Source organism: Lepidochelys kempii, chromosome 5 (assembly GCF_965140265.1).
Source record: "Lepidochelys kempii isolate rLepKem1 chromosome 5, rLepKem1.hap2, whole genome shotgun sequence".
Taxonomy (NCBI): domain Eukaryota; kingdom Metazoa; phylum Chordata; order Testudines; family Cheloniidae; genus Lepidochelys; species Lepidochelys kempii.
Genome location: NC_133260.1, coordinates 51,721,956 through 51,747,815, shown reverse-complemented (window position 1 = coordinate 51,747,815; position 25,860 = coordinate 51,721,956). Strand labels below are relative to the sequence as shown.

The window sequence follows — 25,860 nt, the reverse complement described above, 5'->3', positions numbered from 1 at the left end:
GAGGTGAATTGAAAACTACTATTTATTTTATCTTTTTTACACTGCAAATATTTGTAATAAAAATAATAATAAAGTGAGCATTGTGCACTTTGTATTCTGTGTTATAATTGAAATTAATATATTTGAAAATGTAGAAAAACATCCAAAAATATTAATAAATTTAGATTGGTATTTTATTATCAGTGCAATTAAAACAGCGATTCATTGCAATTGATTTTTTAATCGAATTAATTTGTTTTGAGTCAGTCGTTCGAGTTAACTGCGATTGACAGCACTACAAACAACATATGTTATACAGGTTTCACAGTAGCAGCCGTGTTAGTCTGTATTCGCAAAAAGAAAAGGAGTACTAGGGGCACCTTAGAGACTAACCAATTTATTTGAGCATAAGCTTTCATGCTCACGAAAGCTTATGCTCAAATAAATTGGTTAGTCTCTAAGGTGCCACTAGTACTCCTTTTCTTTATATGTTATACAATTAATTAGATACCAGAACATACTACTTTAGTATTTTTAGTCACCAGTTAACTAAATGAAATACTACCAGATTGTTGGGGCTTTCTTGTAAAGAGCCAGAGACTTTTACACTTCATAGTGGTATATTATTTATGCTATGCCAGAGATGTATCCATGATATTTTCTAAGTAAGAACACGAGGTCACTAATTCCAAAACTTTACAACTGAAACTAGATTATCACACCCAGAAAAAATAAGTAATGAGTCAAGGGAGATATATGGGAAAGAGTAGGGTTAGAACAGGGAAGATTATGTGAATATTTGTTGCATATTGCGTGACCCACGTTAGTTATTTTTTAACAAGTCAGTAAGTGAGATAGATTTGAGAAAGAAGGGAGGCATTCTTAGATGAAGAGTCAGCTGTAAAAAGAATTTTCAGCAGAGATTAGATTAAATACACAGTCTGACCACCTTTAGGACATGCTGCAAGACTCCCCTGTTCGATAAAGCTTTTCCACTATAACCACTATGATTTATTTCAGGTTTCAGAGTAGCAGCCGTGTTAGTCTGTATCCGCAGAAAGAAAAGGAGTACTTGTGGCACCTTAGAGATTAACACATTTATGTGAGCATGTCATAAATATAAAGGGAAGGGTAAACCCCTTTGAAATCCCTCCTGGCCAGGGGAAAGCTCCTCTCACCTGTAAAGGGTTAAGAAGCTAAAGGTAACCTCGCTGGCACCTAACCAAAATGACCAATGAGGAGACAAGATACTTTCAAAAGCTGGGAGGAGGGAGAGAAACAAAGGGTCTGTGTGTCTGTCTATATTCTGTCTTTGCCGGGGATAGACCAGGAATGGAGTCTTAGAACTTTTAGTAAGTAATCTAGCTAGGTGTGTGTTAGATTATGATTTCTTTAAATGGCTGAGAAAAGAACTGTGCTGAATAGAATAACTATTTCTGTCTGTGTATCTTTTTTGTAACTTAAGGTTTTGCCTAGAGGGGTTCTCTATGTTTTTGAATCTAATTACCCTGTAAAGTATCTACCATCCTGATCTTACAGGGGGGATTTCTTTATTTCTATTTACTTCTATTTTTATTAAAAGTCTTCTTGTAAGAAACTGAATGCTTTTTCATTGTTCTCAGATCCAAGGGTTTGGGTCTGTGGTCACCTATGCAAATTGGTGAGGCTTTTTATCCAACATTTCCCAGGAAAGGGGGGGTGCAAGTGTTGGGAAGATTGTTCATTGTTCTTAAGATCCAAGGGTCTGGGTCTGTAGTCACCTAGGCAAATTGGTGAGGCTTTTTACCAAACCTTGTCCAGGAAGTGGGGTGCAAGGTTTTGGGAAGTATTTTGGGGGGAAAGACGTGTCCAAACAGCTCTTCCCCAGTAACCAGTCAGTATTAGTTTGGTGGTGGTAGCGGCCAATACAAGGACAAAGGGTGGAATATTTTGTACCTTGGGGAAGTTTTGACCTAAGCTGGTAAAGATAAGCTTAGGAGGTTTTTCATGCAGGTCCCCACATCTGTACCCTAGAGTTCAGAGTGGGGGAGGAACCTTGACAGAGCATAAGCTTTCGTGAGCTGCAGCTCACTAAGGTGCCACAAGTACTCCTTCACTATGATTTAGATAGCCAACCTTCCCCACCTCACAAACACAACCCAGCAATCACCCCAAGCATAACCTACTGTAACCAGGGAAAGAAGAAGAAGAAGAACAGAATACTCCATGAAGTCTACTAGGGACAAGAGGGCCAAAGGCATATTGGGCTGTATTATTAAGAGCATTGCCAGCAGATCAAGGGAAGTTGTTACTCCCCTCTATTCTGCACTGGTGAGGCCACACCTGGAGTATTGCATCCAGTTTTGGTTCCCCCACTACAGAAGGGATGTGGACAAATTGGAGACAGTCCAGCGGAGGGCAACGAAAATGATTAGGGTGCTGGGGCACATGACTTATGAGGAGAGGCTGAGGGAACTTGGATTATTTAGTCTGCAGAAGAGAATAGTGAGGGGGGATTTGATAGCAACCTTCAACTACCTGAAGGGGGGTTCCAAAGAGGGTGGAGCTCGGCTGTTCTCAGGGGTGGCAGATGACAGAACAAACAGCAATGGTCTCAAGTGGCAGTGGGGGAGGTCTAGGTTGGATATTACAAAACACTATTTCGCTAGGAGAGTGGTGAAGAACTGGAATGGGTTATCTAAGGAGGTGGTGGAATCTCCATCCTTAGAGGTTTTTAAGGCCCAGTTGACAAAGCCCTCGCTGGGATGATTTAGTTGGTGTTGGTCCTGCTCTGAGCAGGGGATTGGACTAGACCTCCTGAGGTCTCTTCCAACCCTAATATTCTATGATTCTATGACACGATACAGCTCCGTTTACCTGGAAGCATTTAGATGCTATGATTGGCACTATAAAATCCCTAAAAAAGATTAATTAGATAATGAGATAGCTACAGGTAGGAGCAACACTGTGTAGGGGCTTGAAAGTGAAGAGAGTAAACTGTTTCTAACAATAGGGTTACTGGTAGGCTAGTTTTACAGCTTTTTTAAACAGCTTGCATCCTGATTAACTTTAATATATTGATAGGATGGAGCACTGCAAATCATCCCATGCTCTGTCCATATTTATTATTGAATGAACTCAAACAGCCTACAATCACCAAGTTAGTCAGTTTGTGTTCCTAACATATGTAGCAAGAAGTGAATGCAGAGATTTCAAGATCTCAAGAAAATACTGAATGCTAATGCTTTTTCATCCTTTAATTCTTAGCTCTTTCAGATAAGCACTTACGGTACTTTATTGAATGGTAACTGAAGCACTGCTTATGCCATATAGGAAGCAAACAGTTGCCAGATGCAGCAAATACTTCCTAATCCTTGCGTGAAACAAACAGTGCTGCTATCACTAACTGGACAGCCCTCTGTTCTGTTTATTGCCTAAAATGAATTGCATTAGAGGTCTGGAAACAAAAGATTAGATAGATATGGGTGTAACTTCATGTGTTGTGGAAAACTGCATCTGCCAAATGGAGCTTTATCTGAATTCCAAGAGGAAGTTACTACAAAATTTATGACAATAGGAGTTGTGGACACCTACTGCCTCTGAAAATCATGTCCCATGCTTAGATTCTTAAGTATGGCTGTAGAAGCCACTCTTTAAGCACCTGGTTTATAAAATTTTGGCCTATGGTTCTCTACAGGATGATGTATTTTCTACCCAGAATGTCCTGACTGGAAAGGTGAATAGCTAAAGTCTTTCCTACAGCTTTCTAGGAAAGTATACTCCTCTTCCTCAACAAACTCCAGCGAATAAGTCTTTCAAACTAAATATGAACAGTAAAGCCAAAATGGAAAATAAGCAGAGATTTCTAGGATGCATCCATTACAGAGAAAAACATTACTCACCTGGTAATTCACTTTGTCAGACCCCTTCCTCATCTCCCATCCTGTGGATAATTCCAGACAAGCTACATAGCACCCTCTATGAGGATGAGTGGAAGGCAAATAGTGAAAAGCAGAGGTAAAGTTATAAGAATACACTCAATTCCCAGCCCTTCAGTAAATTTTAAATGCATCAGTTCCCAGCCCAAAGAGAATCCCCCACAACACAAGGGGAGGAGGAAGGGATTCAGTGTGGGAGAAAAGTAGGGATTATGACAAACTGAATTACTAGTGAGTAATTTTCCCTTGTCATTCATTCCCTTCTTCTCCCATCTTGTCAATAAATGTAGGCCCAACCAGTAGATATGGAAAGCAGCCTCATAAGAGGAGATAGGCTTTCATGAGAGGTGACTTGAAAAACTTTAGGATTTAACTCTGCCCTTGTCACCTATATTCATCTAAGAAAGTGTGATGAAATTGTTATGCAGGAATTATGAGTGACCCTTGAGTTTTCCAGTGTAGGGACCTCAGCCCCGAGATAGAAAGGTATAGTCTTGAGCAATTGTTCACAAGTCAGATTAATACATTACTTTAGTGAATGACTGATACAGGCCCGGTAGCCAGCCATCTTACTTTGGGTCTTGGAAATGGACAAACAGTTCTTGTCTTCCTAAAGCAGCTCCCCCTGTGGGCATACCTCTGGGCAATTATGAACAGGGACAGGAGCACACCACCACTCTGCTCTTTCCATATTATTGTATAGAAAACAGTTTTTGGCTAAATGAGAGGGGGTCTCAGGGAGGTTCCAGTATGGAAAGGGATGAGAATTTTCTTCTTAAAGTTGTAAACTTGTTTCTGAAAATTGTACCAAGTAGGTAAAATTCAGTGGCTCTCTCTATAGCCAGAGAATGCAGTTTCTTCACAAGGAAATGGGAAGGATTTGTGTATTGGGCAAACAGGCCCACAGGCTCTTTAACAGGGATGTTCAAAACTGTTTAGGGAGAAATTACTGAGGCAATTGAAATACCATCTTGTTATGTGAAAGACTAAGAATGAAAAGAATGAGGAATACTTGTGGCACCTTAGAGACTAAAATTTATTTGGGCATAAGCTTTCATGGGCTAAAGCCCACTTCATCAGCATCTGATGCAGCTTTAGCCCATGAAAGCTTATGCCCAAATAAATGTGTTAGTCTCTAAGGTGCCACAAGTACTCCTTATTCTTTTTGCTGATACAGACTAACATGGCTACCACTCTGAAACCTGTAAGAATGAAGAGTTAAATTAGAAAGCTTAGTTCAGCAACATGCTAAACTGAGGTTTTAGCAATGAAATGAGCTACTTGCATAGTCAACACAAGCAAGATAAACTTTCATGCATGTCTTTACAGACTCAGAAGCACAGGAGGTCAGTTCATTTAAGGGGTAATGTATCTCAAAACTGGTCTCTGTCTTTGAACTTGGAGGAATAAAGGACAGAAGCAAAAGTCTACTGGACCTCTGAAGATCAAGACAGCTGAAACCAGAACTCAGAAAGGGAAGTTCAGACTCAAACTGAACCTTACTAAAAGAAACTCTCAGACTTGTACTAGGGGACAATGGAAGGGTTCATGTCTATCGATTAGAAAAGGTCATCCAGACTTATGATTAATCTCTTTAAGTGAAGGCTTGAGGGTGAAGCCCATCTCTATATTTACCTCACTCATTTTTCAGGACATAATGTTCAGGGAGATGGAGTTGAGTAAGAACTAGGCACTGGAGAAAATTGTGAGTGATTAGGTGGGCCCTAATATATTCTTCACTACAAGATCTTGGAGTTTGGATGACAGGGATTCTGAAGCCACTTGAGGCAACTAGGATGGATAATAGGGAATAAACTTCTTCCCCCAATCCAGAAGGAATCCTGACAACGGGCTGAAGGCCCAAGAGAATCTTGTGTCTCTGGCATACCAATTCACAGAAGGAGTTCCCTACCAATGGGAGAATACTCCCAAGTGCATGCCACTTTGCCCCAGGACAAGGGAATGGAACCTATGAGCTCTGGGATTCTCTCTCTCTTTTACCAGAAAGACAAAGTAGCAGATAAAAATAGAGCTAAGGCCTGAAACATAGGACTGCTCTCAATGCTTCTGGGACAAAGAGAGTTGTAACTTAAAGCCATTATAAAACAACATCACCACCTCCTGATTCTCCATACAAACTATCTGGAGAGTCCAGATTGTATCCCTGATTCTGCAGCATCCCCTACAAGAGATTCTGGGTGAGTCATACAACACTCCAGTGTCAGTCTCCCCATCCATAACAAGAAGAAAACAATCCTTTTTTGTCTCCCAGTGGAATTAACTGTCCCCCCAGTCTCCCACACAACCACTGTGGGAAAACTTGTCTGTTCATCCCATGGGAGTTGACTGAAGTGTTTTGGGTCATTTTAGCCCACCAACACATCCAGCTGACCCATTATGTGTCTGCATGCTCCCAGAAACCAGCGCCATCAACATAGATCCTGATCTGGAGGAAGAATTTCTCCACCTCACACTGTTAGTCCTATTTCAGGAATCAGGCAGAGCCTCTGTAAGACACAGGTGGACATTTTACCAGCAGCTTTTAAACTGACAAAAGCACTTCTCAGAGAGTGGTTCTGACATACCAGCTGAATCCAGTTGATGCTGCTCATGCCTGTTGCCTTAGCCACAGATTCCCCCTAGGTAAACTCGTGCTTCTAGAGCAGGGCCACAAGCACAATCTGGTTGGATCACATTGTCACATGGACCTGGGATGACCAATAGTGGATCCAGCACTTTTGTGTGAAGCAGCAAATATTCCAGGACATTTGTGATCAGTTTGTCCCAATATTCCAGCACTAGGACAGCCTCATGATAGAGGCCAGGCTGATCCAGAAGCAAGTTGTTGTAGTCATCTGGAAACAGACTACCCCAGAGTACTACAGATCTGTGGCTAACCAGTTTGGAGCTGGCAAATCAATTGTGGGGGTTGTTGTGGCAGAGCTTTGTGATGTACCCAGAGAAGAGGGGGGGTCATTACAAGTGTTCCTGAAACAGCTGGTTTTAAGAAAATGGGCTTTCCAAATTGCATCGGGGCCTTTGATGAGACTCAAATGCCTATATAGTTTGGCTTCCACAAGGAGCACATAAACCACAAAGGGTACTGCAGCATAATTATGCAGGCTCTAGTCAACCACAGGGGTTGATTCATGGACACTAACGTTGGATGCACTAGCAGGGTGCGTGATGCCAGCATGTTCCAGTGATCAGGAGTTTACCTTCATAGACAAGCTAAGACATTATTTCCACCAAATGACATAGTTATAAATGGAGTCACTATCTGCACTGTTATTCTAGGTGACCCTGCTTACACCCTGTTGCAAGGGCTTATAAAACCATACCCTGATTTCAGAGGACCTGGCAAAAGAAGATTCGACTACACACTCAGTGCAATAGGCAGTCTGAAATCCTGTTGGAGCTGCCTTCAAAACCATTTGGATGCCGGTGTCATCAATGCAATCTGCATGATTGTGCCTTCCTGTGTCTACATAATGTCTGAGAGGACAAGAAGCCATCCACAATTAAATGGACACATAATTGGTTAAACAGCAGCAAACAAAGAGTAACTATTAATGGAATGATGTCAGATTGGAACCCCACCTGAGACCTCCCTCCACAGGGATCAGTTCTGGGTGCAGAGTTCTTTAACATCTTTATTAATGACCTGGATGTAGGAATAAAGAGCATACTGATTATATTTACAGAAAACAAAGCTATAGGGAGTTGCCAAAACTCTGGAGAATAGAGCTAAAATTCAGAAGGATCTTGAGAACTGGGCTATAGATGACAAAATGAAATTAAGGAGAGACAAATGTAAGGTCCTACACTTAGGGAAGGAAAAACCAAATGCACAAATACAGAATGGGGGATAACTGGCTTGGCAGCAGCACGAAAAGGATCTCAGAATTGTGGTGGAGTACAACCTCAATATGAGTCAGTAATGTGATGCTATTACAAAAAAAGCAAATGCAACTTTAGGTTGCATTAGCGGCCTTTGCTGGAGAACTGTGTCCAATTTTGGTCACTGCTGTATAGAAAGGATATAGAGAAACTGGAAAGGATGCAGAGGCAAGCAACAAAGATGATCAAAGGGATGGAATGCAAGCCATATGAGCAAAGGCTGAAGGAACGGAGAACATTTTGTTTGGAAAAAGAGGAAATTAAGGGAGGATGTGATAGCGGTCTTCAGATACTTGAAAGGCTGCCATAAAAAAGATGGGGAAAAGTTGTTCTCTCTTGCCACAGAGGACAGGACAAAGGGTAATGGCTTCAAACTACAGGATAGCAGATTTAGATTAAATATCAGGAAAAACTTCCGAAGTGTAAGAACAGTCTACCTAGGGAGGTTGTGGAGGTTCCTTCACTAGATATTTTCAAAAGGATGCTGGATAGCCATCTGTCTTGGATAGTTTAGACACAACAAATCCTGCATTTTGGAAGGGGATTAGACTAGATGACCTTTTCTGTCCCTTCTAACCCTATGATTCTACCCCCCCCATTGGTCTGTGTAGACCCATCTGTTGTCTTATACTTCTACTGCAAGCTCAGTAGGACAGAGATCATATTTTTGTACTGTGTTTGTACAGCATCTAACACATTGGGTCTTGGTCCATGGCTAGGACTCCTAAGTACTATAGTAATAGAAATAATAAATAAAAAAGAATGAGAGAAGAGATTTTAACCAGTTTCTTAAAGATTATTTTTCTTTTCTGTAAAATTATTTTAATGCTGTGCTTCCTGGTTCAATACAAATATCCCAGAATATAACATCAGAAATGTTTTACCAAAAGTCTCCATGCAACTGTGTTAACAGTCTTTGGAAGCGAAGTACTGACGGAAGCAAACTATTGATGAATCAAATTGAACTGTACTAAAAAGAATTCCATCCCCGCAAAAACCCTGAAGAAACTGCAAAGACACAATATCCATGGTAAATTAAATAAAAAAGTGGTAAGGTAAGAACAATATTATTGAAAATAATAAGACAATGCATCCCAACAGACCTCTTATCACAGCCAGGATTGCTTTTATCTAGTGACGTGGTTTAATTAATCTTTCAGGTAAACGTAAGTTATTTTGTTGGCATGCACTGGTAGGCACATACACAAAATGACCTAAGTGATATTTTTATTACCTCCTGTCCAGATACTGTAACATACTCTGCATGAGGGTTCTTTATCATTCGTTGTATTTCTTGCAGATGAAATTGGATCTGGGAAATCACCTTCTGAATGTCACCCTTCTGCTTTCTGATAGTAGGGAAGTCTGTAAGATCCTTGAACAATTGGGTTTTATCTCCAGTTCTATTTATAAGAAACAGAAAAATGGTGTATTCCATATTTCTACTGTTTCGATATAATTGTTTATTTCCATCAGTAAACACAAGTTATGAGGTACCCATATAGTTTTGAGCATACCATATTATGTATTTGTCAGTCTCTCCTTTCAAAATGCACAAAACATGTAACTTCACAAGGAGAAAAACATGCATTCCACAGATATGGTCTCACTGAAAGAGTATACTACACTTACACATCACACACAGAATAAAGCCCCCCATGTTAGTGTTTTTAAGTCAAGCACTCAAAAGCTGGGAAATGACAGAATGAAGGAAGCTGCCTGTGCAACTTTATTTTGGCCCCCTTGTGCGTATGCATTATAAGATTGACTTTGACTACATGATCATATACCATTTTTCCACCTTCATAGTAAGTCACTACCATCCCCACCTATAATAGAAATATTTCTATTTTAGAACAAATACAAAAATATAACCTTCTGATTGTGTCATAGCATAGATATCACGTTTGCAATCTGGTAAAGGATAGAAAAGCTGCTAGCACACCAATAGGATAACTTCTGGGTTTTTACAGACCTAGAAAAGGCATATAATAAAGTGGACAGAAGGATGCTTACACCAGTGCTGAGAAAATATGGAGTGCCTGAGGATTTAATAACTATGGTGAACACGCCATATAGATCACCTACAACAGTGATCAGGACTTGTTTTGAAACACACTCCTTTGAAGTGAAAGTGTATAGTATATAGAACAGTATAAACAAGTCATTGTCTGCATGAAATTTTAGTTTGTACAGACTTCGCTAGTGCTTTTTATGTAGCCTGTTGTAAAACTGGGCAAATATCTAGATGTGTTCATGTACCCCCAGGGGTACATGTACCCCTGGTTGAGAATCACTGGTTTAACTAATTGTAGTACATATTGTAGTCATTTAAATAGTCTGTGAGCTCTGTAGTGGTGTTCACTGTTTTCTGTGATTTAGAAGTCATTAGAAACGACTCAGAGGAGCAGTCTGCATTAAGCTAAACCTTTTATATTTACATATCGTGAATTAACATGATTTGGGAGCCAACTGTGCCAAATTAGTGTCGTCATATTATTTTTGTTGTGTAGTGAGAACAGAAAAACCAACTTTGATAAATTTAGCCTTTTTTCCTGTTCTTAATTCATATAACAGTCCTATAGACGTTTTCATTTATAACTATCATATCATTTCTGAGAAAACATTACAGCTGGATTTGCAACAACTTGGCTGAATATTGCTTTTTGTTGATTTTTACATGCATATTGCAGATCGAATGTTTATTAAACAAGAAAACATAAAATAAAAATTGGGGTAATATATCAGCCAGACCAGAAATAAAGGTTCATCTGTGGGAGTGGCACAGCCTCTTCTCTTCACAGAGAAATAATGGCTGCGGGCACATGTCACTGGGGTGATAATATATATTTTGTTACATACAGCCAGTCAAACCCCAGCTCCTTCTTCAAAATTCATGCACAATATGGAAATGGGGTGGGGGTGTGATATATGGCAGCATATTGCACAGGTACAAAGCTCTGGGGTGGGGAGTGATTTATTCCAGTTCCTTCACAACGGTCTGAAAGTCACAGGGACATATCTTATTTTGTCATGTACTCAGTCAGTCAAAACCCAGCTCCACATTCAAACTCCATATACAAGCGTGGAAATGGGGTGGAGGAGTGACACGTGGCAGCATATTGCACAGGACCAAAGTTTTGGGTTGGTGAGCAGCATGGTCTAGCTCCTGCAGTCACTGATAGTCACCGGGATGTGCAACTGGGGTTGACCCAAGACTTATTTTGTCATGTTTAACCAGTCAAAACACATCCCCTTACTCAAGCCCTATGTCCAATATGAAAATGGGATAGGGGCATGACACATAGCAGCATATTAATCAAGAATGAAGCTTCGGGTCAGTGAGGGTGACCAGACAGCAAGTGTGAAAAATCAGGACAGGGTGGGTTTGGGGGGGGGGGCAGCGGGAGAATAGGCACCTGCATAAGGCAAAGCCCCAAATATCGGGACTGTCCCTATAAAATCGGTCACCCTAGGGTCAGTGAGTGGCATGTCCCAGCTCCTTTAGAATAGTCTGACAGTCACAGAGAGTGACACTTGGGGTGACCAGAGACTTATTTTGTAATGTAGTGTCAGTCAAAACCCAGCTCCTTATTCAATCACCGTGTACAAAAAATGGCAGTGCAGTGGGGGTATGGCAGCATACTGCATAGGAACGAAGCTTTGGGTTGATGAGTGGAACATCCCAGGTCCTTCAGAACAGTCTGTCAGTTGCGGGGACATGTCACTTGAGGTGACCGAAAACTTATTTTGTCAGGAACATCCAGTCAAAACCCTGTTCTCTATTTGATTATTTAATAAAAAAGTAAGTGTAAGGTAAATTTTCATCACTTTCATGCATATTAATTGATAACATTTCTAAAAATGTAATCTTAGAAATGTATTTTTAAATAATTTTGACTTTTGAATAAGGAACTGGGAAAAAATGGTTATCTACCTTTTTGTAACTGTTGTTCTTTGAGATGTGTTGCGCATGTCCACTCCATGTGCACGGTCATCAGAGATTTTTCCTTCGCGGTAGCCGTAGGGCCAGCAGGGTGCACTCTGGAATGTCATGCCCATGCATCAGTATACCAGGCGCTGTCCTCCCTACACCCTTTCAGTTCTTTCTTGCCGGCAACTCCAAGAGAGGGGCAGGAAGGTGGGTATTGGAATGGACAGGAGCAACACATCTCAAAGAACAACAGTTACAAAAAGGTAGGTAAGCGGTTTTTCTTCAAGTGCTTGCTCATGTTGATCTCATTCTAGGTGACTCACAAGCAGTGTCAGTGGAGGTGGGCTCGGAGTTCAGGGTCTTACAGCATGTAGCACTGCTTTGCTGAAACCAGCATCGTCCCGGACCTGCTGGGTGAGTGCATAATGGTACATAAACGTGTGGAGACACAACCAGGTAGCAGCTCTACAGATCTCTTGGATCAGCACCTGAGCCAGGAAGGCTGATGATGCTTGCGCTCTAGTTTGAGTGAACCTTGACTATTGCTGGTGGAAGCACTTTCATCAGCTCATAGCAGTAGCGGATGCAGGCCATGATCCCGGACTAAATCCTTTGAGCAGATACTGGACGACCTTTAGTCTGTCTGCCACCACAACAAATAGCTGCGTTGAATTGCGAAACAGCTATGTCATGTCAATGCAGAAGGCCAGCGCCCTCCTGACATCCAGGGTGTGCAAACTGTGCTCCTCTTCCGAATTATGAGGCTTCAAGAAGACAGGTAAATATAAGTCCTGGCTGGTATGAAACTGGGAAACTATCTTGGGCAGGAACGGCAGGTGCGGCCGCAGCTAGACCTTATCCTTATAGAATACCATATAGGACAGTTCTGAAGTAAGTGTCCTGATCACAGACATTACCGCCACCAGGAACAAAACCTTTCAGGAGAGAAGGAGAAAGGAGCAGGAAGCCAGAGGCTTGAAGGGAGGCCCCGTGAGCCTCGACAGCATGAGATTCAAGTGAGATTCCCAGGGTGGGACAGGGTCCCAGATGTGAGGGTATAAGCACTCCAGACTTTCAAAAACTAGGTCATCATGTCATGAGTGAAGATGGACCTGCCTTGGAATGGAGGGTGGAAAGCCAAAATAGTGGCCAACTGGACCCTGATCGATGACCAGGACAAGCCCAGGAGCTTGAGGTGCAGAAGATAATCCAGGATCACCTGCAGCGAGGCCTGCTCAGCCCACATACGTCATTCTGAAGCCAAGCACGTGAACCTTCTCCACTTAGCTCTGGTGGAGGACTTTCTGTTGCCAAACAAGACCTATTGAACATAGGCCGAGCATTCCCGTTCTTCCGCATTCAGCCATACAGTATCCATGCTGTCAAGTGCAATGCCACCAGATTCAGGTGCAGAAGATTGCCGTGGTTCTGGGACAGTGGGTATGGCCAGTGAGGTAGTTGCAGCGGGACAACTACCAAAAGGTCCAGCAGTGTTCTGAACGAGGGTTGGGAGCTATTAGGATAACCTTTGCCCTGTCTAGTTTCATCTTCATGAGGACTCTCTGGATCAATGGCACTGGCGGGAAGGCGTACCTCAGGGGCCCCTGTCGTAAATATAAAGGGAAGGGTAAACCCCTTTAAAATCCCTCCTGGCCAGAGGAAAAATCCTCTCACCTGTAAAGGGTTAAGAAGCTAAAGGTAACCTCGCTGGCACCTGACCAAAATGACCAATGAGGAGACAAGTTACTTTCAAAAGCTGGGAGGAGGGAGAGAAACAAAGGGTCTGTGTCTGTTGGTATGCTGTTTTGCCGGGGATAGACCAGGAATGGAGTCTTAGAACTTTTAGTAAGTAATCTAGCTAGGTATGTGTTAGATTATGATTTCTTTAAATGACTGAGAAAAGAATTGTGCTGAATAGAATGACTATTTCTGTCTGTGTGTCTTTTTTGTAACTTAAGGTTTTGCCTACAGGAATTCTCTATGTTTTGAATCTAATGACCCTGTAAGGTACCTACCATCCTGATTTTACAGGGGTGATTCCTTTTCTTCTATTTACTTCTATTTCTATTAAAAGTCTTCTTGTAAGAAAACTGAATGCTTTTTCATTGTTCTCAGATCCAAGGGTTTGGGTCTGTGGTCACCTATGCAAATTGGTGAGGATTTTTACCAAACCTTTCCCAGGAACTGGGGTGCAAGGGTTGGGAGGATTTTGGGGGGAAAGACGTGTCCAAACTACGATTCCCAGTAAACCCAGTTATAGTTTGGTGGTGGCAGTGGATATTCCAAGGACAAAAGATAAAATTAATTTGTACCTTGGGGAAGTTTTAACCTAAGCTGGTAAAAGTAAACTTAGGAGGTTTTCATGCAGGTCCCCACATCTGTACCCTAGAGTTCAGAGTGGGGGAGGAACAATGACAGCCCCGATCACAGGAGCAGGAAAGCATCTGACAGGGATCACCTGTCCATCCCTCAGAGTGAACAGAATACATGACATTTCCTGTTCTGACAGGATGCAAACAAGTCCACCTGGGGAGTTCTCCACTTCCAGAAGATGATACTGACCACCTACGGATGGAGCAACCACTCGTGGCAAGACGAGATGGTCCTACTGAGATGATCAACCAAGACATTCCTGGTGGCAGGCAGGTGCACGGCTATCAGATGAATGGCATACAGCACACAAAAATCCCAAAGGCGGAGAGCTCCTTGACAAAGGGCCGAAGACCTGGCACCACCATGCCTGTTCATATAATACACTGCGGTGGTATTGTCCGTCAGGACCTGCACCACCTTGCCCTTCAGGTGGGACAAGAAAGTCTGGCAGGCCAGGCGAACCACTCCGAGTTCCCCAACGTTGATGTGGAGGGCCAGACTGTCCCGCAACTAGTGGCCATGGGTGCTCAGCTCGCTCAGGTGGGCTCCCCAGCCCAGGTCTGAAGCACTGCAGACCAGGGTCAGCGCTGGGGATGGGGTCGCGAAGGGGACTCCCTCCAACACCAACCTGGGGTCCAACCACCAATCCAGGGATGACCTGATGTTGTTTGGCACCCTCACTACCCAGGCCAGGTAGTGCCTGTTGGGGATGTAGACCGACACCATCCACGCTTGCAGGGGCTTAACAACTACTTAACACTAACTACTATAAACAAATTATTTACAAGGCCATAAACTATTTACCTAAGGCTCAAGTCAGTAAAGATGAAACTGCTAGCCCTTGCTATGCAAGGAAAGGTGCTCCGACCAATCATCATGGGCGGTAAGAAGAAACTCAGAGAGCTTAGGGCCAGTGGTTGCCTGGTATACCAACGCGTGAGCATGGCATTCAAGGGGGCACCACTGCTGGCCCTAAGGATACCGCTAAGGCAAAAATCTCTGACAACCATGCAGGTGGGTGTGCGCACACCTAGAATGGAATCAACATGAGCAAGCACTTGAAGAACCATCAACAAGGAGCTGGTACCAAAAACAAGGAGTTGGGAATAAGGAGCATATGTAAGCCTCATGGTCAGCCCTCAGTACAATCCTGTTTATCACACTGATGGACTATGTCAACAGGACTAACTCAAATGGAAAAGGTGAGACATTTGTATCTGCAGAGGACATAGAAATATAGGCATTCTCAAAAGAAAACACTAGAGGAAATTGCAAATCAGTAGTATGACCAGCTAGACAGGCATAGGATGAAAATGAACACAACTAAGATACAGGTCATTTGGATCAGTAGAGGTGCTGCAAGGAAATTGGACATAGAGATTAAGTAGCAAGACTAAATCAGACTGACAAGCTCATATACCTTGGTGACTGGGTTATGGAAGACAGTGAGCTTGAACACAAGATACAGTCTAGATTATGGAGTGCTGGGAGAGCGTGGAGATGGTTGTTTATGACAAGCATACGTCACTGAGATTGAAAGACCAACTGGACAGAACAATGGTGTTCCCTGCCGCATTTATGGTGCACAAGCATGGGCAATTAGGAGACAGCAGGTTCAACTTCAAGTGTTTGAGATGAGAAGTCTTTGTGCCATAAAAGGAGTTACATGATGTCATAAATAGAAAGGGAAGGGTAAACCCCTTTGAAATCCCTCCTGGCCAGGGGAAAGCTCCTCTCACCTGTAAAGGGTTAAGAAGCTAAAGGTAACCTCGCTGGCACCTGACCAAAATGACCAATGAGGAGACAAGATACTTTCAAAAGCTGGGAGGAGGGAGAGAAACAAAGGGTCTGTGTGTCTGTCTATAGTCTGTCTTGGCCGGGGATAGACCAGGAATGGAGTCTTAGAACTTTTAGTAAGTAATCTAGCTAGGTACATGTTAGATTATGATTTCTTTAAATGGCTGAGAAAAGAACTGTGCTGAATAGAATAACTATTTCTGTCTGTGTATCTTTTTTGTAACTTAAGGTTTTGCCTAGAGGGGTTCTCTATGTTTTTGAATCTAATTACCCTGTAAGATATCTACCATCCTGATTTTACAGGGGGGATTTCTTCATTTCTATTTACTTCTATTTTTATTAAAAGTCTTCTTGTAAGAAACTGAATGCTTTTTCATTGTTCTCAGATCCAAGGGTTTGGGTCTGTGGTCACCTATGCAAATTGGTGAGGCTTTTTATTCAACATTTCCCAGGAAAGGGGGGGTGCAAGTGTTGGGAGGATTGTGCATTGTTCTTAAGATCCAAGGGTCTGGGTCTGTAGTCACCTAGGCAAATTGGTGAGGCTTTTTACCAAACCTTGTCCAGGAAGTGGGGTGCAAGGTTTTGGGAAGTATTTTGGGGGGAAAGACGCGTCCAAACAGCTCTTCCCCAGTAACCAGGATTAGTTTGGTGGTGGTAGCGGCCAATCCAAGGACGACGGGTGGAATATTTTGTACCTTGGGGAATTTTTGACCTAAGCTGGTAAAGATAAGCTTAGGAGGTTTTTCATGCAGGTCCCCACATCTGTACCCTAGAGTTCAGAGTGGGGGAGGAACCTTGACACATGAAGAGACAGATTTTGAAACAAAAGTATTAGGATAGAAGTCAAAGTCCCTGACGTGGTTGATAATATCCAAGAAACATGACTTTGCTGGTTTGACTACATAGAGAAGATGAATGAATGGGACCTGGTGAAGACAGCATGGTAGGAGAGGTTAGTAGGAAAGAGAGCCCAAGGAAAGCCAAAGAAGTGATGGATTGCATCAAAGAAGATGGGAAGCAGGTGGACCTTAGTGACACTGTGGACATACAAAGATGGCTGATGCGTCATGACAACCTGACTACAGTCAATAGGATAAGAGGAAGAAGATTATTCTGTCATAGCTGTGAAATCTGATCCCTGAAGAGAAAATAAATCCAGGCATCTTACAAATAACGAAATTGTACCCAATGCAACTTCCCTTTTCACAAAAACAAAACTTGAACTAGAGCCAATAGCCAAGAGGATAACATTGAGATGAGCTCTGATTCTGAGATCCTAATATAGATATTATACAGGAGAAAGTAAAGCCAGTATTTTATAATACTGAATTTTTCAGAAACTATTTTACTACTGATTAGACCTATTTCCAGGGGAATTGAAGGAGAAAGACAGCTGCTAGCCAGCAGCTGATTATAAAAACTTTATCATTGCCTTGTGCCAGCCGCCTACTGAAAACAAAAAGAGCAGATTTCCAAAAATGGCAACTGCAGATATTTAGGCATTTTTAGGGTTTTAGAGTCAGTAGTACTTTTCAAAAGAATTTTTAGGAATACAATATAAAATATAACAAAAAAAAACAACACACACAGGGTGCCTATATGTATACAAAATACATGATGAACTGTGGTAAAATACAGGTTTTACTGGCACAAGTATGAAACTCCTGCATATGTTCGAAATGCATAAAGCCATGAGTAAGTTATCCTGGTTCACCAAAACAAATTCAAATAATCATTTGCATTATGGTATGTGGTGATATTTTCTGTTTGTACTCTTTTAGAGGTAACTTTTGATTTAGAAAAAAATTAGGCTAACATTTTCATTGGTTCTATTTTTCGTATTACTCCATCTACAACATCAAGCTGTCTTAGTTACCATGCACATAATGATAGAAAAATAAGTAGTAATATTTTTAAAAGTTCTAAAAAGTAGCTATAGTAGAGCTTTTCCATAAATCAGGTATCAGGATGATAAGGTCTTCTATCTCACACCCTGCCAGACCTATAAATGAATTCTATATATCAACAGAAAACCTATAATCCCAGCTATCCAACAGGACACACCAAGTGTTTGTAACTGCCCTTAAATCTGTCACTGGTCCAAGAGCAAATATTGGCAGTCCTAGATTTTGGCTCAGTTAATTTTTCAATCCCTGCTGCAGAGAAAGATGAAAACATTTTTCTGTCAATTACTTTAAAATTAACATCTATTTTAAAAGTACTCAGAGATTTGGAATATGAAATGTAATCCTGTTAAAGACAGATTAACCGGCAAATCATGAAGAGCAGATCAAGAGACAGAAGGTGCAAAATAAATAAAATTAATTTCAGGGCAGCTTACTTTGTCTGAGGCAAGGGATTTATTGTATTACTGTGCTGAACAAATATGGTATAAATAATTATATGGCACCTTTAATCAGAGGATCTCAAAGCACTTCACACACTAAGTTTCATAACACCCCTATGAGGTAAGTGGTATGTCCATTTCACAGATATGAAACCTTCACAGAAAGGTTCAGTGACATTTGCCCAAGGACACACAGGAAGTTGGGGCAGAGCTGGACACAAAGCTTGGAGGACACAATTCCAGGCTCATAATGTCCATTCTATAAACATATTAGGCACAAAAAGCTACACTGAAAGAATATTGAAGTTTTAAAGTCAAGCTCTCAAAACTGGTGAGGAGGGCAAAGGGAGAGCATTCCGAACAAAGGAGGACTGTCCCTTCTCTGAGTTCCTGTGCCTGGCATCATAGTGGCCTCTGGAACTCAGGAGAAGCAATTGCAGGGAAAGTCCTGCTTGGCACCTGCAGCCCTAAGTTGAAACATAGGCAGTTGTTTTGTGGGGCTGGTGCATGAACAGTCCAGTCAGCACACAGGAGCTGTGAGGGGATGGAGCACGCTGAGCACAGGCAGTATTTTCAGAAAATTTCGCTGCTGCCATACTCAAAAAATAACATCTTTTATTAGACCAACTTCTGTTGGTGAAAGAGACAAGCTTTTGAGCTCACACAGAGCTCTTCTTCAGGTCTTGGAAACGTACTAAGAGTGTCACAGCTCAATACAAGATGGAACAGATTGTAAACTACTTATGCTAAACAATCTGTTCCATCTTGTATTGAGCTGTGACACTCTTAATATGTTTCCCAGACTTGAAGAACTCCTCTGTGTGAGCTCAAACGCTTGTTTCTCTCACCAACAGAAGTTGGTTCAATAAAAGATATTATCTTACCCTCCTTAGCTCTAATATCCTTGGACCGACATGGCTACAACACTCCATAGGTAGCCTGAATGGTTTAAGTATAGCAAAGTTATAAGCAACCAAAAAGAGGTCTTTTAATGGAAAGTGTCAGGCAACCTTATATATAAGTGATTCCACCTATACCAGCTATAATGTACATTTTGTATTTATATATTACATAAATAAGGTATATTAACCAACATATACAATTCATACATCAAGTAAGTTCAGTAAGACAGACTACAATGCATGAAAGAACTGTTTTCTTTACTTACTTGGCTGCTTCTTCATTAAGTATCTGTAAATAATGTTTCACTGGAAAGAGGAGCTCAGGAATTTCCAAGAGGGCCACCTGCAGTAAAGGAGCTTTCACTTGGGAACGTATAGCTGGAACCAGAGCTTGGAGTTCTAACTCCAGGCGAGACAAAGTGCTGACTATCAAGAAGAACTCTTGAGTTGAACACTGAAAGTGGAAAAAGTTTTAGTTTAAATTGTTACAACATTGTACGTTCCAGGATACCCACATAACATCCTGTTTAACTTAGACAAGGTTCAGAGATAGTATTTCAATATGTAAAAATTACTCGATTTTATGTTCAAACGGTAAATCTGATGGATTTATTACTTATTACAGAAGCACCAAGGAACTGACTTAAAACGGGGCCCCATTGCGCTAAGCACTGTATAAACATGGAATAAGAGAGAGTCCCTTCCCCAAAGATCATATCATCTAAATAGACAGAACAGACAAAGGGTGAGGAAAAGGGATATAACATATGAGCACTGATGAGGAAGCAAAAGGGGTTTGCAGCAAACAACCAATAAGAATAGTAAAGAAACTGTCCAGAGTGAAAACTGCAGAAAGCAGTCTGATGCCATCAGCAATATCCAACAATCCCTGCTTAAATTGCTCCTGGAGCAACTCTTACCAGATTTAGTCTCAAGCTGGCTCCTCTCTGCAGTTTCTTTCCCCAACAGCACATGGATTGGGGCTAGAAGGGACGTCACCACATGAGTCCTAATGCCCCGAGAAAATAATGGCTTTCCCTGCACAGTTCTGGGTCTGGGGAGTGCTAGGGGTGATCAGGGGAGTCCCCCCGCCTCTTCCCAGTGCAGCAATACGAGTTAAAATATAATTCTCTCCCTTTCTCACCTTAGCAGAGAGTTATTAGTATGACCAAATGTTAGATGTTTCAATGCAGATCACAGATCAAATGACTTCATATAGTGGATTCAGTTTCCCTACACTACTAAATCTGTTGGACAACAGAAAACCTGAATGTATTGAATCAGTCCTAAAATCATTTATGAAAGCATTAAAGAGTGTGAAGATATGCTCCATAATGATCAGAAAACTTCCTATTAGATTTTGTTAAGATGTATGTAAAAGAGTGTGTAGTATATGAAGGAACATGGAGTAGGCAAAGTCAGCAAAGGCAATTACACCAGTGAGAAGGGAAGCTTTGCAAAGAGCTGCAGAGCTACAAATATAAATATTGCAGATACCAGAAGATAATGCTCAGAAACCATCCATCAGTTTCTCAAACAGAGAAAATTTCACAAGCAGAACTGGAATATCCCAAGACATTTGCATGTAAACATTTATGGACTCTGATTTTAGAGAGACAACTAACTATACATCTAAAACCACAAAAGAGATGCTTTATTTTCATATTGGTTTATGAAAAGATTATATATGAGACAACTCATATTCTCACTGGATAACTTACAGCTCTCTGTATGAAGAGAAAATTATATTCTAGCTGGTCCATATCAGCTTTTCAAAAATGGAAAGCAACCGACCTCCCTTAAAAACTGAATAAAATAATTCCTAGTGCTTTCAACAAATTGCTCCCTAAAAGCTAAACACAGAGAGGGTAATCGATTTTTTCAGATGGCTTCTGAGGAGCATTCCTACTGGAAATAAAGACTTATCACTGAGAACTCTCTTACTCACTTTCTTTTGTGTTGCTGAAATCAAAATGAGATTACAGCTATACCACCACCTGGATCTAAAATTATCTTTAAAAGGAAATTTCTACATATCTCGAGAGACTAATCATTACCTTAAATTCTACAGCTCAGTTCATCTATATACTGTTTATCTATATACTGTTTTCAGTTAATGAGAAATAAAAGTATAAAGTTTTAATTTCCTTTTTCCAAGGTGCGTATTAGGTTATCCTAAATTAATACTTTGCTGAGTATATATCCAAGTCATAAAACTCTAAATTAATTACATGCATATTTTTACCTGTGTTTCATTAAAAAGTTTCAACTTAATTGTCAACAATTTGGTATCAATAAATGAGTCAGAGTGCTGAGACTGCAAAATTCATTATGCTCATTTATCATAAAAATGTAACAGGAATCTTTACAACTCACATAAGCGTGATAGTGTCTTAAACAATTAATATAAGATTGAATTAATAAATTATGAACTGTTTATGTCTGCTTTAATATTTGGTCTATTAGGTATATTTTTAAGTGATCTTTTTTATTTGATACATTTTCTGAATGTATAGTTTTAATACTCCTTGCTATGTGATATACTGTATACAATTTACACAAGTCATCTTCTTTGGGTTTTATTTAAAGACAAACAAATAACTTTCCACATTCCCTCATTTCATTTCCTTTTTGTTAACCTTTCTATTTATTCACATAGCCCAGAAAGACAAAAACAAACAAACAAAAAAGTATCTTTCCACTTGAAGTTTGTTCCATTGTGTGAATCAGAAAATACAGGTTTTCTGTACAGGATACCCCAAAGAGAGGCAGAGGTCTGTTAGATGCTCTCCTTGGGTACATCTACACAGAAATTAAACACCCGCAGCTGGCCTGGATCAGCAGGTTCAGGCTGAGGGGCTGTGAAATAGTTTTGTAGACTTTTGGGCTCGGGCTGGTTCCCAAGCTGTGGTACCCTGCAATTAGGGAGGGTCCTAGAGCCTGGGTTCCAGCCCAAGCCCAAATGTCTACCCAGCAATTTTTAGTTCCACAACCTAAACCTCGTGAGCCCAAGTCAGCTGACCCGGGCCAGCCACAGGTCTTTTATTCCAGTGCAGACATACCCCTTGTGACTTGATGGTATGGTACAAATTAGAGACAGAAAACACCTATTAGTTCATCTCCATGCAACTACCTGATTGTTCTCTATGGTACATTTCCTAATGTTTTTATGTAGTCTAATATTTTGTCCAGTTTTTGTTCAGTCTTGCAACACTAAAAAACCCAAGAAATGGTGTTTTTGCCAATTTTCTTAGAAGCCTAATTCACAGCCTACTAAATCTCACTGAGTGGAAGTTTTGTGTGATATTCAACCTAAATATTCCTTTTCTTAAATAAATCCCAGTACTTCTAGTCATGTCTCTTTGCATTCACACTAAATAGCTCCTCTGCCTCCTGGCTGTTAATCTTCAAATAGGTGTAGCCTTATGTACTCCTCTGGTCATCATTTAACCAAGCTAATTATCTTTTGCCAAAGCAATCCACCCTGCCTCCTGAAGATACCCATTGATCTTTTCACTCACTAAAAGAAAAGGAGTACTTGTGGCACCTTAGAGACTAACACATTTATTTGAGCATACGCTTTCGTGAGCTACAGCTCACTTCATAGGATGCGTTCAGTGGAAAATACAGTGGGGAGATTTATATACATAGAGAACATGAAACAATGGGTGTTACCATACACACTGTAATGAGAAATCCATCTGATGAAGTGAGCTGTAGCTCCACGAAAGCTCATGCTCAAATAAATTTGTTAGTCTCTAAGGTGCCACAAGTACTCCCTTCCTTTTTGCGGATACAGACTAACACGGCTGCTACTCTGAAACTTTTCACTCACTGCAACTTAACAACATCTTTCTGATAATGTGATATTGTCTTACCCCATCATGTAAACACAGTGAAAACAAAAAGCAAATAATGAAATGACCCTTGAAGTCAACATTCACTGAAAATCTCTGATATACAGGCTAAATAAATACCAAAAACTTATGCCTGGAATCAAAATTCAAGGTAAAACATGGGGTGGAGAACAAACAAACTGAAGTCGTCATCTCTACAAACTAAAATGCAAACAATGGATAAGATACTGAAGGATGCCTAATAACTAATTAATACATTCATAGATGGAGCAAAAACTGATGTCCAACCATGCAGATACTGCAGTAGATTCTTGATGAATGCTACAAAGGGAGTAACAACAGTAGAACAAAACATGGAAGGCATAGACAACTGAGCTAATATTAATCACAAGAGTAACTTCTTGGCCCTATGCCATTTAACATTTTTATCAGTAGCCTGGAAGAAAACACAAAATCATCAATGATGAAGTGGGTACATGCCACAAAAATTTGGGGAGAGGTAAAGAATGAAGAGGACAGGTCACTGATTGCGAGTGATCTGGATCACTTGGTATGCAGATCACATACAATACAAGTTTTAATAGAGCTAATTGTAAATGTCTACATCTAGGAACAAAGAATGTAGACCATACTTATAGGATGGGAGACAAGGGGAACCAAAAAAAATATAAATAAATAATGATTTTTTAAAAAATAAAGAAATCAGATTTTTTTAAAAATTTAAACCTGATTTTTTAATTTAAATTATAATACATTTTTATTTTAAAAAATAAACCCATTTAAAATGAATCTGAATTTAATTAAAAATATATTAAGGCCTAAATGTCTTATAATTTTGTTGTCAATATGAAATATGTTTATGTATCCAAAATACTTAAGGTTGTTTTGTTTAATAAAAATAAATGTTATATGCTGTTTTGGGTGTTTAAGTAATTTCCAGTTACCATCCTAATGCAGCTTGACACAAAACGTGAGCAAAAAGTTAATTATCTAGTAAATAAAGCAATATATCATTCACCATTTTCTAACATACTAAAAATGTACAATACGAATATGAAAATAAGCAGCTATACAATTGCTTAAACAAACATATATAGTTATAGTGTACCAGCCTAGGTAGCAAAAATATGTACCAAATCTAGCATAAAGGCTCTATTTAGTTGTAAATCAACAGTTTTCACGGTTATGTCAAGCAATGAGAATGCACCTTTCTTTAGAAAATAAATGAAATAAAATGGAAAAGTTGATTAAAATCAATTATTAAATTGAGACTTTCCACTTGGTGATTTAAATCTACCCCCCCCCCCCCCGATGGGAGACTATCCCAGGAAGCAGTGACACTGAGAAAAGATTTGGGGGTTGTGGTGAATAATCAGCAGACCATGAGCTTCCAGTGTGGCACTGTGGCCAAAACAGCTAATGCAATTCTGGGATGTATAAATAGGAGGCTCTTGATTAAGAATAAAGAGGTTATTGTACCTCTTTTTGGCACTGGCGCCACCACTGCTGGAATACTGTTGTCCAGTTCTAGTGCACCCAATTCAAGAAGGATGTTGATAAATGGGAGAGGGTTCAGGGAAGAGCCATGAGAATTATAAAAGGATTAGAAAAACATGTCTTATAGTCAAAGACCTCAATCTATTTAACTTAAATAGAAGGGGGACTTGATTACCGTCTGTAAGTATCTACATGGGGGCAACAAATATTTAATAATGGGCTCTTCAATCTAGCAGAGAAGGATATAACATGATCCAGTGGCTGGAAGTTGAAGCTAGACAAATTCAGACTGAAAATAAGACATAAATTGTTGACAATGAGGTTAATTAACCATTGGAACAATTTACCAAGGATCATGGTAGATTCTCTAGCACTGACAATTTTTAAATCAAGATTGGATGTTTTTCCTAAAAGGTATGCTCTAGGAATTATTTTGCAGAGTTTTAAACCCTGTGTTATATGGGAGGTCAGACTAAACGGCCACAGTGGACCCTTCTGGCCTTGGAATCTATGAATCTAGATTCCTGTCTGGTCACACACTGTCCAAGAGTGTGAATCCACTGGGATCGGTATCTTTGGAGAACTAAGCTTTTAGAAACTATTTTATTGCTAGCAAGCTTATTAAGGGAATTGGTAAATAGTTTCCGAGAGATAATGAAAATACCCCTTATTTACCTACTCAGGTTGTTACTGCATAATACTCTGGTTTGATTTTAGCACCAACAATGCTGAAAACTGACAGTTAAATAGAGTTTAAATTGGAACAGAAATATAAATGTAACACTGAAAAAATTGGGCTCCATGTAAGTGGGATTCAATCTTCAACAGTTTTTTTCTCCAATGAAAGAGAACACCCATCTTTATAAATTAGAAGCTTTGAAAAACAGTAAGAAAAATAAATTTATATGAAGTAGGTTTGGTGGAGGTCAGCGTCTGTTAAAGATCCTCCCATGATTGCACAATGGTAATTTTAAACTAACTTTGAACCACCTTTAGTATTAACTAGAAATCCATTAAACCCTAGAACAATAACTCATAGCTAAGGCTACCTTTCAGTTATGAGTATTTTTTGGAAAAGTCACAGGCAGTAAACAAAAAGTCATGGCCCATGACCTATCCATGACTTGTACTATATAACCCTAACTAGAAGTTGGGCCAGGGGGCCGTGGGTGCTCTGGGCAGGGCGGCCCAGGACATGCGCTGGTGCTGGGGGGATGAGGGAGGTTGGAGGGGCTGGCAAGGCTCCCTACCCGGCTCCATGCAGTTCCCCGGAAGCGGCCGACATGCCCTGCAGCTCCTACAGGGAGGGAAGACCAGTGGGGCTCCGCTCACTGCCCCCACAAGCTCTGGCTCCACA

At 40.5% G+C, this 25,860-nt stretch overlaps 1 protein-coding gene across 6 annotated transcripts in view; it reads right to left on the bottom strand.

Moving 5' to 3' along the window:
* The window catches only part of MSH3 (mutS homolog 3), a 190,218-nt gene that overhangs the window by 79,006 nt on the left and 85,352 nt on the right, over nt 1–25,860 (bottom strand). For all 6 annotated transcript variants that reach the window (XM_073344375.1, XM_073344373.1, XM_073344377.1 and 3 more), the window contains 2 exons: nt 19,416–19,603; nt 9,031–9,199 (listed from right to left, as the gene is read on the bottom strand). In XM_073344375.1, the coding sequence (XP_073200476.1) occupies nt 9,031–9,199; nt 19,416–19,603 (357 nt within the window). The remainder of the gene's footprint in view (nt 1–9,030; nt 9,200–19,415; nt 19,604–25,860) is intronic.